We start from the raw sequence: 15823 nt of genomic DNA, 5'->3' as shown, positions 1-15823 counted from the left end.
ACTTGGGGAAAACTGAGGAAAAACTAAGGAGCTGGGGAAAACTGAGCACAACTAAGGAACTGAGGGCACGAAAATAGAAATCCCATAATAATAATAATAATATGAAATAAAATGGCAAGGTGAGGTATTGAAATGAAAAATCAATTACTTCTAGAAGAACCAACCATCTAAGGCACTATTTATTAATGTTTTTACCATGTCGGGCTATTTATAAAATATCTTAGGGTGTTACAAAGAAGTGTAACTAGTGGAAAATTATTCGTAGCAGATAAAATATTAAATTTTCAATTATGCTCATCAACTATGACTATTTTTTCAGATACATGTGTTATTTCTATGGTTGTTTTACCACATGGTATCGCACCCCACCTTTCTATTTTAGAAGTGCCGACGTCGGTAGCAAGTATCCTTTTTCACCAACAAAGTCTCGAGCCTCCACCCGAGAAAAATGAAGATAAACTAGATCATGTAGGGGAGCCCTGAGGGTAGCTGTGTATAAGAAACCAATCAGTAAGACAGAAGCACTTTCTCCGCAACTCAGAACTACAGGAGAGATCCAATTTCGAGATTATATAGTCAAAATAAAAAATTTATTTTCCAAATCTATGCAAAATCAGTGTAATCCAGCAAAATAAGAGAAGAAACTTGAGTTATCTACTGTGGACGATAGCATGGGCTTTCTCAGTGCAATCGGTTCAGCAAATTAGATCCATCAATGTTTAATACTCCCTCTGTCCAAAAACAGAAAAGGAAAATGATTGTGTTCCTCCGGGGGACGGACCGTCCCGCAACCTCCTCCTTCCGCGTGTGACGCGTGTCCGCCGGACCCACCACACCGTAGCGATTCCCTACCTTTCCTGGCCACGCGTTCCTATCCTCATCCTCTCTTTCTCGTTGTAAAAAAGTCCCCATCCTCTCTCACTTTTTTTGCAAGCCATGGAGCGGCCGAGGCTGAGGAGACCGCCGGAGGAGGCCAGCTGGACGCGGGGCTGCCGCTGGTGCTCCGTCGGTCGGAGATGGAGACGGAGACGAGGCTCCTGAGCTCGTCCCTCGCTCGCTCTCCGTCCCGGACTCCGCGCGCCGCCGCGAGGTGTAGCCATGGCGCCGCCGCCGCCCGCCGGCGACCTCCGATTCCACCTCTCCGGGAGCCGCGTCCTAGCTCCACTTCGCCGGCCGCCGGTCAACCGCCACAGCGGCGCCTTGTTTTCCCGGGGGGCCTCCGCCGGCTTCCACCACCACCCGCCGCCGCGCCACAGCCACGCCCGCCGCCGCGAGGTGCGGCCATGGCGGAACTCAAGCCGTCGTGCCCGAGCCGCCTTGCTCCAGCCACGCTCTAGGCGGCAGCCGCGCAGCCGAGCGGAGGAGGCCGGCCAGAGAGCCTCCCGCGCGAGCTCGATACCGTGCCCCAGCCAGGCGCTACTGCACGCTGCCGCGTGGTGCGGCCATGGCGCCGCACGCCGCGAGTCCGTTCGTCTCGTCATGGCGCAGCTCCAGCCAGCCCGACTCCCTCTTAATGCCGGCGACAAGCGCCCGCCATGGCTGCATGAGTTTGCTGTCTTGGGCCTCCATTGTTGCTACCAGCAAAGGCAGCGTTTGCTACCTACGGCCTCCGGCGTTGCTACCACCGTTGAGCGCCGTTTCTGCGCGTCGATGGCGGAGGTGCTGCCTGCGGTGCACGTGGTTTGCTATCTTAGGTGTTCGACGTTGCTACCGGCGGTTCTGGGTGTTGCTACCTTAGGTACACGGAGTTGCTGCAACCTTTTTTGGCGACGCTGCTGCAGGCGAGGTCTCCTTCATTGTCTCTGCAGGCTGAAGCTACTAATTTGCTACCGGCGTTACGCATTTTTGATGTCTCCTTTGATGTCTTAGAGGATTTGCAGCATATGAATAAAAAAATTTGCTACAATTTATTTGCGATTTTGCTACATCTGCGTAATATGTTTGCTACGTGGTCTCCGGCGAGGTCTCCGGCGAGCCCAGCCTTTTTTTTTTCTTTTCTGAACGAAACGTTTTTTGCTTCAGTCATTTGCTGCCGGGGGTGATTTTTTGCTGCCGGAGATGTTTTTTTGCTACATGCAAATCTAACCGTCAAAATGGTTGATCCGACGGTTGGGGACCCGGGGGCTGGGGAATCAGATCCCCGGGGGACGCCCAGCAGTTTCCAACAGAAAAACAAAATGAAAATAGAAAATAGAAAATAGAAACGGTAGATGATTTTGGGCCGCATAAAGGGTACGCCGATGAAAACCTCCCCGGTCCTCAGCTGGGTCCAGAACGCGGCCTGCTCAACCCTTAATCCGCCTCTCCGACGTTCCTCGCCGGCTCAGCCGTTGGTTCGGTAACGCGCCGCCGCGCCGCCTGCTCCTCTGCCGTTCCGCCCGCTCCGCGCCCCCATCTCCGAACGACCCCGCAGTCCTCCACTTTCTCTCCTGCTGCCCTGCCCTTCGCCCCGGGATCCGGTCTCCTACCGGCCGCGCCGCCGAGGAACGCTGCTGGTCGATCCCGGCCGCTCGCTGCTCGCCAGTGACTTCCTCGACGCTCGCCGACTCGCAGCCGAGCTGCTGCTCCCAGGCCTCGCCTGTACAAGGTAATTTCTAAAACTGTGTGATTTAGGGGACCGGTGTACTTGATCGTTAGGAATCGAGCTCAAATTTGACATGAGGTTTTTCTAGGGATAGTTAGAAGTGCATAAATTTTGGCCGGAGGTTTTGCCCCGATGACCACACTACCCCACTGGAACCGCCTGATCCAGCTCGCCGCCGCGTCCGGGGCCTACACCCAGTGCATGGGGCACTACGCGGCCCTCCTCGCCGCGGGCCTCCGCGGCGGCGACGCCTCCACCTTCCCTTCCCTCGCCAAGTCCTGCGCGGCGCTCCGCTTGCCCCGCCTCGGACGCTCCCTCCACGCGCACGCCCTACTCGCCGGCGCCGCCTCCGATGTCTTCGTCCGCACCTCGCTCCTCGACATGTACGCCAAGTGCGCTTGCCTCCCCGACGCGCGGCGCCTGTTCGACGAGATGCCGAGCCGGACCCTGGTGTCCTGGAACTGCATGGTCACCGCGTATAGCAAGAGCTCTCATGTCGAGGAGGCCGTCGCGATGTTCAATGCGATGCGGGGCCTTGGAGTGAGGCCCAGTGCGGGCACGCTTGTCGGTCTGATGTCTTGGTCTGTGAACTCCATGGCCACGAGAAGTCTCGGCTTGTGCTTGTACGGTTATAGCCTGAAATCTGGACTTGATGCCGATTTGCCGGTGTTAAACTCCGTGCTCACCATGCTTGTCCGCGGTGGGCAGCTGCACGCTGCGCGGTTGATTTTTGACTCTATGAGTGAGAAGTCTGTAGTTTCTTGGAGTGCAATGGCGTCGGGGTTTTTGCAGGTTGGCAACTATATGGAAGTGTTTGGTCTGTTCAACCGCATGCAGGCTGCTGGGCACAAGCTTGATTCGGTGGCACTTGTTAACCTGATCTCAGCCGCTGTTCTGTTAGGGAACCTGTTGGTGGCCAAGGGCATGCATGCTCTTCTGGTAAAGAGTGGTTTTGAATCTGAGAAAGATCTCGTGTCATCGCTGGTTAACTTGTATGCCAGGTGTGGAGACCTTGAGGCTGCTCAAGAGCTCTTTGATGCAGTTCACATGAAGGATGTAGTGCTGTGGACTTCAATGATAACTGGATATGTTGAAGGTGGCTATCCAGACAAGGCACTGACGATGTTTGATAGCATGTTGCGCACAGATGTAGAGCCGAATGAGGCAACAGTTTCGTCAGCTCTTTCAGCTTGTGCCGATCTGGGGTCTGCTAATCAGGCGAAAAAGGTTGAGGATCATGTGGTAGCACTCGGGCTGCAGTCAGATCTGCGAGTTGCTACCGCACTGATCGACAGATACTGCAAGTGCGGTAGTGTTGAGCTGGCTAGGAAAATATTTGATGGTGTTAACATCACCAGTAGGGACTTAGCTATCTGGAGTGCCATGATCAATGGATATGCCTGCAATGGAGAAGGCAGTGAAGCTCTCTTCCTTTTCAGTGAGATGCAAAAGGAAGGTGTTCAGCCAGATGCCATTGTCTTTACTCATCTATTAACAGCATGCAATTATTCTGGTCTAGTAGACGAAGGCCTTCGGTGCTTTCGCAGTTTGACAGAGGAATATGGCATCGAACCATCTGTTGAGCACTATATGTGCATAATTGATTTGCTATGTAAATCTGGTCATATTAGTATCGCTAAGGAGTTCTTTAAGAAGATGCCTATTAAATTACAGAATCTTGTTTTGGCTCCTATTGTTAGTGCATCCAGTTCCCACTGTGCTGATTCTTCGATGGATTTGGTATCAGAGGAACTACTTAACCTAGACCCTCAAAATTCTGGTCACTGCATCCTGATTTCTAATATGCTAAGTTGTTTGGGGGAGTGGAAGAAGGCCAGGACTTATAGGAAGCTATTAAGCAAGCAAGCATTAGTCAAGGAACCTGGACTGAGCTGTATTGAACTGAGTGGCTAACTATGCTGCAAACACTTGATCCACATACTTTCCAATCCTAGTGGGTGTCATTTTTTCTCCCAATGTGAACAGTTGGCACTCTCACAACAGGCTTAATTGTCATGGACAATAATATTGTTTTATGATGTTCATTCTGTATCGTGGAGACTATACTCTTGCAGCCAATGTGATTAAATATGATATCAAATGTTCAGGATAATATCATATCTTGTGTCAGGCTACCCTCTTAGAGATCATACGAGCATGGTCAACCTTTTCTTGCCTAATAAGACTTACTGAAAAGTATCTTGATGTGCATTGATTGATTTCAATATACCTATCGAAGTTGAGGTGTGAAGATTCTCCCCAGTTTCCACTGTTTGAATGTTTGTTTTAATAAGCGTATTTCTGTCTCATCGAGCTACGGACCTTGCGGGGAATCCATATGCTTGACCACCTCAAACAAAAATACTTCATAACTTGTTTGCTGCCAGCTGCTGAGAAGCTAGTTATCACAATTCTACAGAACTAACTACTTCCCCTTTTTATCTCTTTGCACTAGCTGAACATGAATGTGATAGCATGTTCCCTGGCTTCATTTTTCACAATGTACTGTATATGATATTTCCTCCGTTCCATAATTCATGTCCTGATTGTAGTTCAAATTTGTACTAAAACCACTACAAAAAATTATGGGACGAAGGAAGTATGTTCTATTTTCTCATCTGATTACCTGTATCTTACATATGTTTGTCTGCTGCGTCTTTTCTAGCCCTATGATCAAATTTCCTCATTGATATTCTTATTTACAGGTCCTAAGGTGCTGCCCATTTTAGTGCATGATCATGACTTCTGAAGATGGAGACATCTCCAATCTGCTCTCTGAACCAATTCTACCCGAAGAGCTGGCTGAGGCATCTGGACCCGATGATTTCTTGCCTGCTATATTGGAAGCAATCATCAAATCAAAAGAGAAGGAAGTTGAACTCTCTCCTGAGGAGGCAACTTGGGCGGATTCGTGTTTTGTGCAGACCTCTGAACTGTCAGATGTAGACTGGGGAGCAATGAGGAAAGTCTTGCTCGATTCCCTTGAAAAGCCAATAGAAGAACCCTGTGATATTACTGAAGTCATGCATCGCCAAGGTACCAATGTAATTTCAGAGGGAGAAGCTCACACTGGGCATGTTGAAGAAGATACTCAGAACGATGACATGGACATCGAGCAACAAGGCAGCAGTTTTGATGATGAAGATGCTACTGAAGTTGGCGAGGCTGCGAATGTAATCAGAGGTGCAGATGGACATGGTAAGCAGGTGGACGGATACACAACAGCGGAACCTGATGATGGTGATGAGTTGGTTTCATCTGAAGTAGCCGAGCAGGCAGAGTCAAGGGATTCTATCTTCAAAGTTTGGGATCTAGGTGTGTCGTTTTCCGATGATGAGATTGAACTCGTCAAGGATCTGAAGAAACTCCTCAGAGACAAGCCCCAGGAGGCTGCGTATCCACCTCCCAGTGACACGGCCAAGGCTTTGAGCGAGATAAACATCGATGAACTTGTGTCGGGCTTGAGTGACTTGTCACTTCATCAAACCAGTGAATGTCGACCATCCAATGGTGATGCTGTGGCAGGAAAGCAGTGAGATTAGTTCCTTCAGTAAGATTAGTTCCTTCATAGGCGTCTTAGACTTCAGACTTAGTTGACTTTTTTTTTTGTATTCCTGGTTGCCCTTTTCTTTTGTTATTTTAAAAAAATATGGTAAGGTGTCATACTTTTCTTGTTTTAGTGTGCACGTGACTAGTGAGATTCATATTTTGTCTCAGGTAACACTATTTTTATTTGTTATTCTATCTGGAACTCCAGGATTCAGTTAACTGAAAATAGGAGTTTAGTATTCTTTGACCGAAAGGAATTTCATACTCCCTTTAAACTAACTGACGACATTTATTATGTATCGGAGGGAGTAGATGTTTTTATCCTTTCAAAAAAAATCTTTGCAGGTCGTCTAATGCATAGGGATTTGAATGCTAGAAACTTTTACCCTGGAATCATTTAGTATTGGAGAATTTTTCCATCCGCTCAAAGTTCTTGCTACAATTTTGTTTTTGTTATGGTGCCAAGCATTCTTTAATGCAATTTTCTGTACTTTCTTTATCTCGTGAATTCTTTTTTTTTTCTTTTTGAGATAAACTGCTGCGATATATTAAACGGCACACTCAGGTGCTAACACGGATACAAGAAAGTCTGGAGGGCCGTCCTCCCACACTTCACAACACTTATTTTCGCAGCTAAATTGAGCTAAACAATGCGCAACTTTGTTCCCAGTACGACGCACGTGCCTAACAGAATGCTCGGCGAAGCCCTTCAGCAGCGACTTTATTTCCTCGACTAACGGTCCATGGATAGACCTGTCCACGTCGTTGCTTCTGATCTTTGCCACAGCACCACGGCAGTCAGTTTCCAACACAATCTTCGGCAATCCCTTCGTCCTTGCCAACACCAGCGCTTGCTTACATGCATGGAGCTCAGCTCTTTCCGGGTCGACGGCAAGGTGGAAAAAATGGCTAATCCCTGCCTGGAATACACCATCGTGATCTCCCATGACCACGCCACACCCTCCCGACCCGTCCTTCACCGAGAATGCACCATCTGCATTGAGTTTTGTCCAACCTCGCTCAGGAGGGAGCCAGTGCTCCGCCGCCTGCGCTGAACCCGCAATACTCGCCGGCCTGATCCCTTGCCACTCCTCTAACAGGAAAAAAGATTTCTGGATAATCGCGCGTGGGTCAGCGATCCGTACCTCCTCCCTGGCATCATTCCTCGCCAACCACAGCTGGTAGAGAACCATGATACATACGCTGAGCTCCTCCTCCTTCAAGCACCCAAACCAGTGAAGCAGCCAGCCATGCAAATCACGGTGGCGTCGCATGCGTCCTCTCGGCCTGCAGAGACGTAGTCCGGACTGCCTGCGGGCAAGCTCCCATGTCTCCAATGAGTGCGCACACTCCCAGAACCGATGCAACAAAGTTTCCTCCCTGTCACATACAATACAGCGCACTCCACCCTTGATCTTCCTTCTCTGTAGCTCATCCCCCACTGCCAGGCCGTTCTGGATAAGCCGCCAGACATGAATCTTTGCTTTTCCAGGGACATTTGCAGCCCAAAGGGCCAGCCACCCTCTGTGATCATCCAGACTATTAGACGAGCTAGCCGATCCAGATCCTGTAGCGTTGAGGTGCATCTTCAAATGATATGCTGATTTTACACTGAATATCCCGTTTTTGGTGTAATTCCAAGCCAAATAGTCTTCTGTTCCAGCTCTACCCACAGGAATTTTCAGAATATCCTCAACATCAGCATCGAAGAAAACCTCACGCAGTTTACTCTCATTCCACCCTTGGCCCCCATCAAGCAAGACCTCCTCCACCTTGCTTATCTCCACTCCTGGGTTATGTCCCAGGGGCTTCATCCTACCATCTCTTGGGATCCAATTATGAGCCCAGACATCGATCTTTTTCCCGTCGCCAACACGCCACACTAGGCCCTCCCTTAGCAAATCCCTGCCATGAATAATACTCTTCCAAGTGAAGGATGCTGCCTTGGGATAACTTGCCGTCAAGAGGTCCCCAGTTTTGAAATACCGTGCCTGTAGAACCCTAGCACATAGCGATGATGGGATAGTCAAAATCCGCCATGCCTGCTTCGCCAAAAGAGCCTGATTGAATACCCCATAATTCCGAAATCCCATGCCTCCTCCGCGCTTGGACACGCACATCCGATCCCAACTTATCCACGGCACCTTGCGTTTTCCATCCGCTGACCCCCACCAAAACCCAGTGGCTATGGAGGTTAATTTGGAGCATGTCCTCTGTGACAATTTAAAGCACCCCATCGGATAAGTCGGCACCGCCTGCAGCACTGATTTAATGAGAATTTCCTTCCCCTCCATAGACAAACCCTGTCCCTTCCATCCATGCACCTTACTCCAGGACCTTTCTGGTAGGTGTTTGAAAGCACCTTCCTTTGATCGCCCCACCGCCGTCGGAAGCCCCAAGTATTTCTCTGCTAGAGCTTCATGTCCGATCCCGAGAGTAGCTTTCAGCTGAGACCTCTTCTCGACAGTACACCCCTTCCCAAAAAATATCGAAGATTTATCTCTATTAACCTTCTGTCCCGAGCTTATCTCATAAGCCCGCAGCACCTCCTTCAAAGCCGTCAAGCTCGCCTCCGTGGCCTCCAAGAAAACAACGCTGTCATCGGCGAACAGGAGGTGTGTGACTGTTGGACCCTGTGATCCAAAACCCACTCCATGTATCTGCCTGTCCTCCTGAGCCTTCCGAAGTAGAGCTGAAAAACCCTCAACGCAAAATAAGAACAGATATGGCGACAGGGGGTCGCCTTGGTGTAAGCCCCTCGACGGTAAGAACAGATCAGAGATGACGCCATTGAGTTTGACAGAAAACCGGGCTGATGTAGCGCACCTCATGACCATTTCAATCCAACCACTAGCAAACCCCATCTTCCCCATCATTTGTTCCAGAAAGACCCATTCAACTCTGTCGTATGCTTTCATCATATCCAGCTTGACCGCACACAATGGAGTCTTCCTCTTTCTCTTCCTTATCGCATGTACACACTCATATGCTACCAAGACGTTATCAGTAATGAGCCTGCCCGGCACAAAAGCACTCTGTTCCTCTGATATCAGAATTGGGAGGATCCTCTTAAGCCTATTGGCAAGCACCTTAGAAGCGATCTTATAAAGGACGTTGCATAAACTGATGGGCCTAAATTGGGTCAGCAGCTCCGGATGATTTACTTTCGGTATCAGCACCAGGATTGTGTCATTGAACTCCTCAGGGCACTCCTTTCCCGACAGAAAATCTCTCACCGCCCTACAGACATGTGGCTTCAACAGAGACCAGTGCCTCTGGTAAAACAGGGCAGGCAAACCGTCCTTGCCTGGAGCTTTAGTCGGTCCCATCTGGAACAAGGCCCCTTCAATCTCCTCATCCGAAATGCTGGCAGTAAGCCTAGAGTTCATGGTGTCATCCACCGATTTGTCAATCAAACCCAGGATGCTTTCACTATTAGCCGACCCCTCCGACGTGTATAACTTCTGGTAGAAGGCCAGTGCCATATCCACCATTCCTTCATTGGTAGTACACCTGGAGCCATCATCACGCCGCAGCTGCTTAACCGTGTTCTTGCGCTTTCTATGAGACGCTCTATTCTGAAAGTATTTAGTGTTACGATCACCTGCCTTTAGCCATTCTTGTCGAGAACGCTGTCTATACATAATCTCCTCCTTTTCATACAGATCGTGTAGCTTAGTCTCTATTTCTTTGGTTTCCGCCGATGAGCCCGACACTAGTTGCTCAACCTTGGCCGCCTCAAGTTTGCCCCTCAACACTTTCAGCTCAGCCTGTACTGAACCAAACGTATCGAAACTCCATCTCCTCATATCCCTCGACATAGCTTGCAGCTTGTCCCACAACCCCACAATACCAGGATCAGTAGTAGGGTTGCTGTCCCACGCCTCCTGTATCATACTTTCGTATCCATCATGCTTCATCCACATCTCTTCGAACATGAAGCCTCGCTGCTGCCCCGGCCTCCGTCTCGGCGCTGTCGCCACAGTACGGATAAGCAGGGCCAGATGGTCCGACTCCTCCGTCAACACATGCTCCACCTGTATATCAGGGAAAAGATCCAGGAAGGACGCCGTCGCCACTCCCCTATCCAACCTGACTTGCACGTTTGCCTCGCCCTCCCTTCTATTATTCCATGTGTAGGTATAGCCCTTATACCCCAAATCGGTGAGATCACAGTCCATCAGACATTCACGGAATGCTAGCATTTGTCCCTCATTTCTAGGATTCCCACCGAGCTGCTCATTTTGGTGTAACACTTCATTAAAGTCACCAGCACAAATCCATGGGAGGTCGTCCTGCCGCCTCAAATATCTGAGCGCTTCCCATGTTCTATGTCGCAGTTCTGTCCTTGGCTCCCCGTAGATTCCAGTGAACCTCCAGGTCTTGCCCTCATGAGCTATTTTTGCATCAATGTAATACTGACACCACGGGCGAACAGACACTTCCACTCCCTCTCTCCACCATAGCGCCAAACCACCCGACCTTCCCACACAATCCACCGCAACTCCATTCTGAAAGCCCAAGCTCCACTTCAACCTATTCATCGCCTTTGCTTTCTTCTTTGTTTCAGAGAGAAAAACCACCATTGGGTTGTAGGATCTGATCAGATCCCGTAGCTCGCCTACTGCCGCATCCAACCCCAAACCGCGGCAGTTAAGGCCGAGGAGACTCATTGTTCTCGGCGGCCCTGCACTGCAGGGTCCGCCGCTGGGTCTTCTAGTCGTTCAAACACCGAGCCACTCCTTTGTCCCTCCTCTTCTTGCCCATTGAGACGATCAAACACAGAGTTAACCCTCTGCCTTTTGCCAGCTGAGCCCGACGCCTCCTCTCCGACCACCTGTACCGGCACCGGCATCCACACCGTCTTGGAGCTTCTTTTCTTGGTCTGGTGCACGCCGGTAGCCACCTGAGGCCCTCCCGCCTTAGACAGAACATCAGTCTTTCTAGGCCGCCTAACATAAGTGCCTACCTGATTCTTCCGCTGTTTGGAGCCCAGTGGCTCTCTCACAGCAGCTTGATCCCTCACCGGCGCTTTCTGCCTCCTTCTCGGGCTATTATTTTCCCCTTCATCCGATCTGACCACCCTGTCGCCAGTGCGAGAGGAGCTAGAGAAGGAATAGTCATTAAACAGGTTCCTTCTTGGAGGCACATCCCTTACAGTCGCTTCACCCCTGTACCTGTTCTCTGTTCCCACCGATCTGCTGGTGTAGCTGCTCGATGAGACCAACGGTCGAGCCACAGGTGGGGGTCTTTGATTACGCCTTGGCGAAGCTCTCAACCACCCTCCCCATTGCTGAACTTCTTCCTTCTCTGCCTTACAGATACCCTCGGGGTGCACCAGCCGCCCACAGTCGAAGCAGAAGTGCGGCACCTTTTCATACTTTAGATCAAACCACGTGCCTTCCCCCTCTTCATTGTCTTGCCTGAGACAAACACCTCTCGGCAGCGGTTGATCAACTTTCACCGCCACCCGGATACGAAGATCCTTTCCCCACGCCACACCGTCCTCATCCGTCTCCACACTAATGAACTTCCCAATCCAATCTCCAATAAGTTCACCATAAGCTCTATTCATCATATCCATGGGCAGATCAAGAACATGTGCCCACATCTCCAACTCATCAAATACCATGTCCGAAGGCCTAATGGATCCATCAAATTTCTTCAGCAGCACAACATTAAAGTCAAACTGCCATGGTCCTCCCTTCATCACATGCCTATAATCCCCCTCAGACGAAAATTTAACCACGAACCTGTTGTCTCCAATTTCCCTGAACGTCGCTGAGTGGTGAAGACCCCATGCCCGGTGCAAGGCCCTCTCCAGAGCACCGATCACCAATTTGCGCGGCGAGCACACCTTGCCCACCGCCGCCCATCTTGGATGGATCCTTGCCGCACCCGCATCTTTGATCACCAGCCCGGTGGCTTCCTTATCCGTGAGGAGAAGGTCCCCCATCCTTGCCGAGAGACCATCTGCTAGCTCAGCTCCCCCTCCCTTCGCTGGCGATCTTGATGTTGCCCGCCGACTTCCATCGGCCCTTCCAGACGATCGCACCGGTGAAACCATCCCCAAAACTGGCACCGCCCACAGCACTCCTGGAGTACCGTCGACAAGACGCCGTTGACCGCCGACGCCCGACTCAGATCTCGCCGTCGAGATCCAAAATCGTCGCCGAAACCAGCCACGCGAGAGAGGAAAACCCTAGCTGGACGCGATCGCCTCCCGATCGCCCTAGGCGTAACTTCCGCTCTTAGTGGACCCACTACTTAACTAGTGAGTAGTAGCTGAGCTAGCAACCCTGTGTTTTTTCCATTCAAGTGTTTTGACTTTTGAGAAGCTTGGAAGTAGAGCCCACCCGTACCGTACGGACCACACTGTTGCATATGAGTTTTCTATAAGAGCGAAAACTGCAAACGGAGGCCGAGCTACATGTAACCCTTTATTTTCAAAAATTCAGAATCATAGTTTTAAATTTAAAAAGAATTTGGAAAAAAACTGGATGTAGACAATGATAAAATCTACAAACGTGCAAAATCTCAATTTGAAATTCTGTATTGTAGACGAGACAAAAATAAAAAAAATCTGACAGGTTTTATAGTTTTGAAATGTTACTACTCACTATTCTCATATCAACACATTTGTTATTTTTGTGTTGCCTAAAGTACTAAGAATTTCACATTGAGATTTTACATGTTTGTAGATTCCATCAATGGCTACATCTAGAATTTTTTAGAATTTTCTAAAACTTAAAAATATGATTTACAATTTTTTGAAAATAAAGAGCTACATGTAGCTCGGCCTCCGTTCCCTTTATTTTTCAAAAATTCGAAATCATAATTTTAAATTTAAAAAATATCTGAAAAAAAAATCCACTCATGCAGGTCCAATGTACAGATTGGGAGAAAACACACGCTGTCTCGTGCAACAACATAGATGGGCAACGAAATACATATGCCGGAACAAAAGCAAAGGCCAAATGTTACATATATCATTTAAATTCTTCCCAAACCATGAAATAACTAAGGCTAAAGTATCTCAAAGGATATCAACGGTAGAGCATCGACATAAAGATCTATCCATGGGATCATCAGCAGTTAAATCATGGATGTGGCTAATATGTATCGCATCAGCATTGTACGAATCACCAGAAAAATCAATCTCAATACCATGGGAAGCCATATTATCGAGCTGTAGCATTGCGACTTGGTCATCAATCCATTTAGGTTCAAGTTTCTCTGGATGGTTTTGAAGGCGTGTTGCGAACTCCATGCGTTCTAGCACCCTTGCATTCAAAAGACAGAAATTTGCAAGATCTACATCTTTCTTTGATCCGTAGTAGTTTAGCAGCACTATTTTCCTGAGATGGAGCTCAAAGCACTCGATATAACCGAGTGGAAAATGATGCCGTTTTCTTTTGAATGCCCCGTCCCGAGATAACTGAAATATGGTACTATGCACTTAGTATATTCTAGATATGGATTGATGGAATACAAAAGGAGTGAAACCACTAGCTATAAAAGTATAAAGCAGTAAAGCACAATCAAATTAATCGATTCTCACCACAACATATAACTTCTCCACGCAAGGAAAGAATGTGACGAAGTTAATGAGGTCATCAACACTGGGAGGTGACATGCGCAAAACCAAAACTTTGACGGTTCGCATCACACTCATCAAGCTGGCAGCAGCAGTTCTCTGAAATTAGCAAGACATGTGAGTAATTAGCAAACAAGTTCACAAGGCATGTGAGTGGATGTCACAGGAGATTGTAAATATGATGAGATGTGTCTCTTGATAGAGAGGAAAACAAAAGCTAGCTCTTGGTTACCTGAAGAAATGCTGCTTGCAGCTTGGCTGTGGTGAAACCTCGTGGCAGAGAACCCAAGAACTCCAGTTTGGGTGCCCAAACGACGCAAATCGATAGGCAGTACTCTGCTCCATCTAGGAAGAACTTTTCTAGGTTGGGGGCATCCTCAACAATCACCTGTTCCAACAGTTGTTCTGGCTCATGTCCAAAACCAGAGGAGACACCTAGGCTCCTTAGGGTGGAGGAGCTGATCCGAACGCCAGAGACGCCATCCAGCTCACTAAGCACCAAGCTCTCCAGCACATGGCATCCGGCAAGAACGCCGTGGAGGTCGGCCTCCGAGATGATGACACCTTTAAAGGTGAGCTGCTTGAGGTGGGGGAACTGTACATCGCCGCCGGCCACGGAGGGGAAACGGATCTTGTGGCGGTTGCACGTGACGCTGAGGATGCGGAGGGTGGGCGCGAACCGGAGGACGGACGGCGGCACTTGTAGCCGTACCAGGTGAGGGAGAGCCGGCGGCAAGGCCCCTGGTGGTCGGCGAGGATGCGGGGGACGAGGCTGGATGGGGCCGGCTCGTCCTCGCGGCGGAGGTCGACGTCGAGGTTGAGCGGGGCGGAGCGGAAGAGGTGGCGCCACCGGGTGGAGAGGGACTGGGTGCGGGCGCCGTCCTTGGTGGGGAGCAGCGAGACGATGCTGCGGAGAGCGTCGATGGGCAGGTTGCTGATCTGGTCGGGCCCTCCTCCGGCTTCGCTCGCCGGTGGTGTGAGTGTGACGCCGGCCTCCAGCTCGGTGTTGTGCCATTTTCGCACTTTGACTCTGGGGGTGGCCATCGCTGCAACAGCTAGCGGGCATGGGGAGTTTGACTTTCGAGTTTGATCGTGGCTATGACTACGAGGACGAGGAGAAGAAGCCTGCATTCATGGCCTTCGCTGGCTCCAACTCGCAAGCCTGGAAAATGCAGGACAGGCCGTAGGTTGGGATGCCTTTTCCATATAACTAGGTAGACTAAGAGCATCTTCAGTCGCATCCTCAAAGCGTCCTCCAAACCACGTCGGATTAAGCGTTTGGTGGACGTGTTTCGTTCGTGCCGCGTTTGGGGGACGTCGCTCCCTAGTCGCTTTCCCAAACAAAATTTCGGAAATTTTAAACTTAAGCGAGATTCGATTAGATTCATCCAAACTTGCCATATATTACTTAGATTCGAACGAAATTTGACTAAATTTAAACTAAACCTAATCTAGAAGTACTTGCGGCGGCTGGAGGCGTCATAGTACTGGTGGAAGTTGTACATGTCGTCGGTGACGACCTCCTGCTTGACGCGCTCGTCGAGCTCGTCGATGGGCTCATCCTTCACCAGGCCGCTTGGCCCTGCCTCGCCGTCGTCGGTGAGGTCCACGAGCGGCTTGCCGGAGTCGCGGATGGACATGGCGATCGCCGTCTCGACATCGCCCCTCCAGGCATCCTTGTCGTTGAGCGACGCCAAGAACGCCGCTCGCAGCCCTGGGCAGGCCTCGGGGTCGTCGCTGCTGGCGATGAGCCACTGCTGCCTCTCGTACTCCGCCAGTCCGCCGCCTGCGCTGCTTCCTCCGGTTCCTCCTTCACCTCCGGCTTCGGGATGAGGAGGGCGGCGCCACGCCTCTCTTGCTGCCGCTGGCTGCCGCTGCCGCCACGCCTCGTGTTGACGGGCGTCTCTGGCTCCTCCTTCACCACGCGTTTGGGGACGGTGTAGTGCGCCGAGCGGTACGGTGAGGATGGCGTCGATCGTGGCCGGTCCTGAGGAAGAAGAGTTCGAGGAGGACGAATACGTGGTCCTCCTCGGCTGCCATTGCGGTGGTCCTCCTCGAGGAGACGGTGGCGGTGACGGCGGCGTCTCCAACCT

General features: G+C 50.3%; 1 protein-coding gene and 1 long non-coding RNA gene across 5 annotated transcripts; one reads left to right on the top strand and one right to left on the bottom strand.

The window, feature by feature from the left end:
- Positions 1-2247: 2247 nt before the first annotated feature.
- On the top strand, positions 2248-6386 carry LOC127317219 (pentatricopeptide repeat-containing protein At1g11290, chloroplastic). Of its 4 annotated transcripts, none has more exons than XM_071823092.1 (2): positions 2248-2587; positions 5290-6386. In XM_071823092.1, the coding sequence occupies exon 2, from the start codon at positions 5317-5319 to the stop codon at positions 6118-6120; it is 804 nt and encodes a 267-aa protein (XP_071679193.1). In that variant the 5' UTR covers positions 2248-2587; positions 5290-5316; the 3' UTR covers positions 6121-6386. The 4 variants fall into 4 exon arrangements, with proteins under 4 accessions (XP_071679193.1, XP_051203703.1, XP_051203702.1 ...); XM_051347743.2 differs by lacking the exon at positions 5290-6386 and adding an exon at positions 2679-4827; XM_051347742.2 differs by lacking the exon at positions 5290-6386 and adding an exon at positions 2673-4827.
- A 6718-nt stretch (positions 6387-13104) lies between these two features.
- On the bottom strand, positions 13105-14173 carry LOC127317222 (uncharacterized). The gene is made up of 3 exons (XR_011749406.1): positions 13963-14173; positions 13695-13829; positions 13105-13571 (listed from the first exon to the last, which is right to left on the bottom strand). It is a non-coding gene; the product is annotated as an uncharacterized lncRNA (long non-coding RNA).
- Between the last annotated feature and the right edge of the window lie 1650 nt (positions 14174-15823).

This window comes from Lolium perenne, chromosome 7 (genome assembly GCF_019359855.2).
Source record: "Lolium perenne isolate Kyuss_39 chromosome 7, Kyuss_2.0, whole genome shotgun sequence".
In the NCBI taxonomy this organism is placed as follows: domain Eukaryota; kingdom Viridiplantae; phylum Streptophyta; class Magnoliopsida; order Poales; family Poaceae; genus Lolium; species Lolium perenne.
This window is presented reverse-complemented; position numbering and strand designations above follow the sequence as displayed.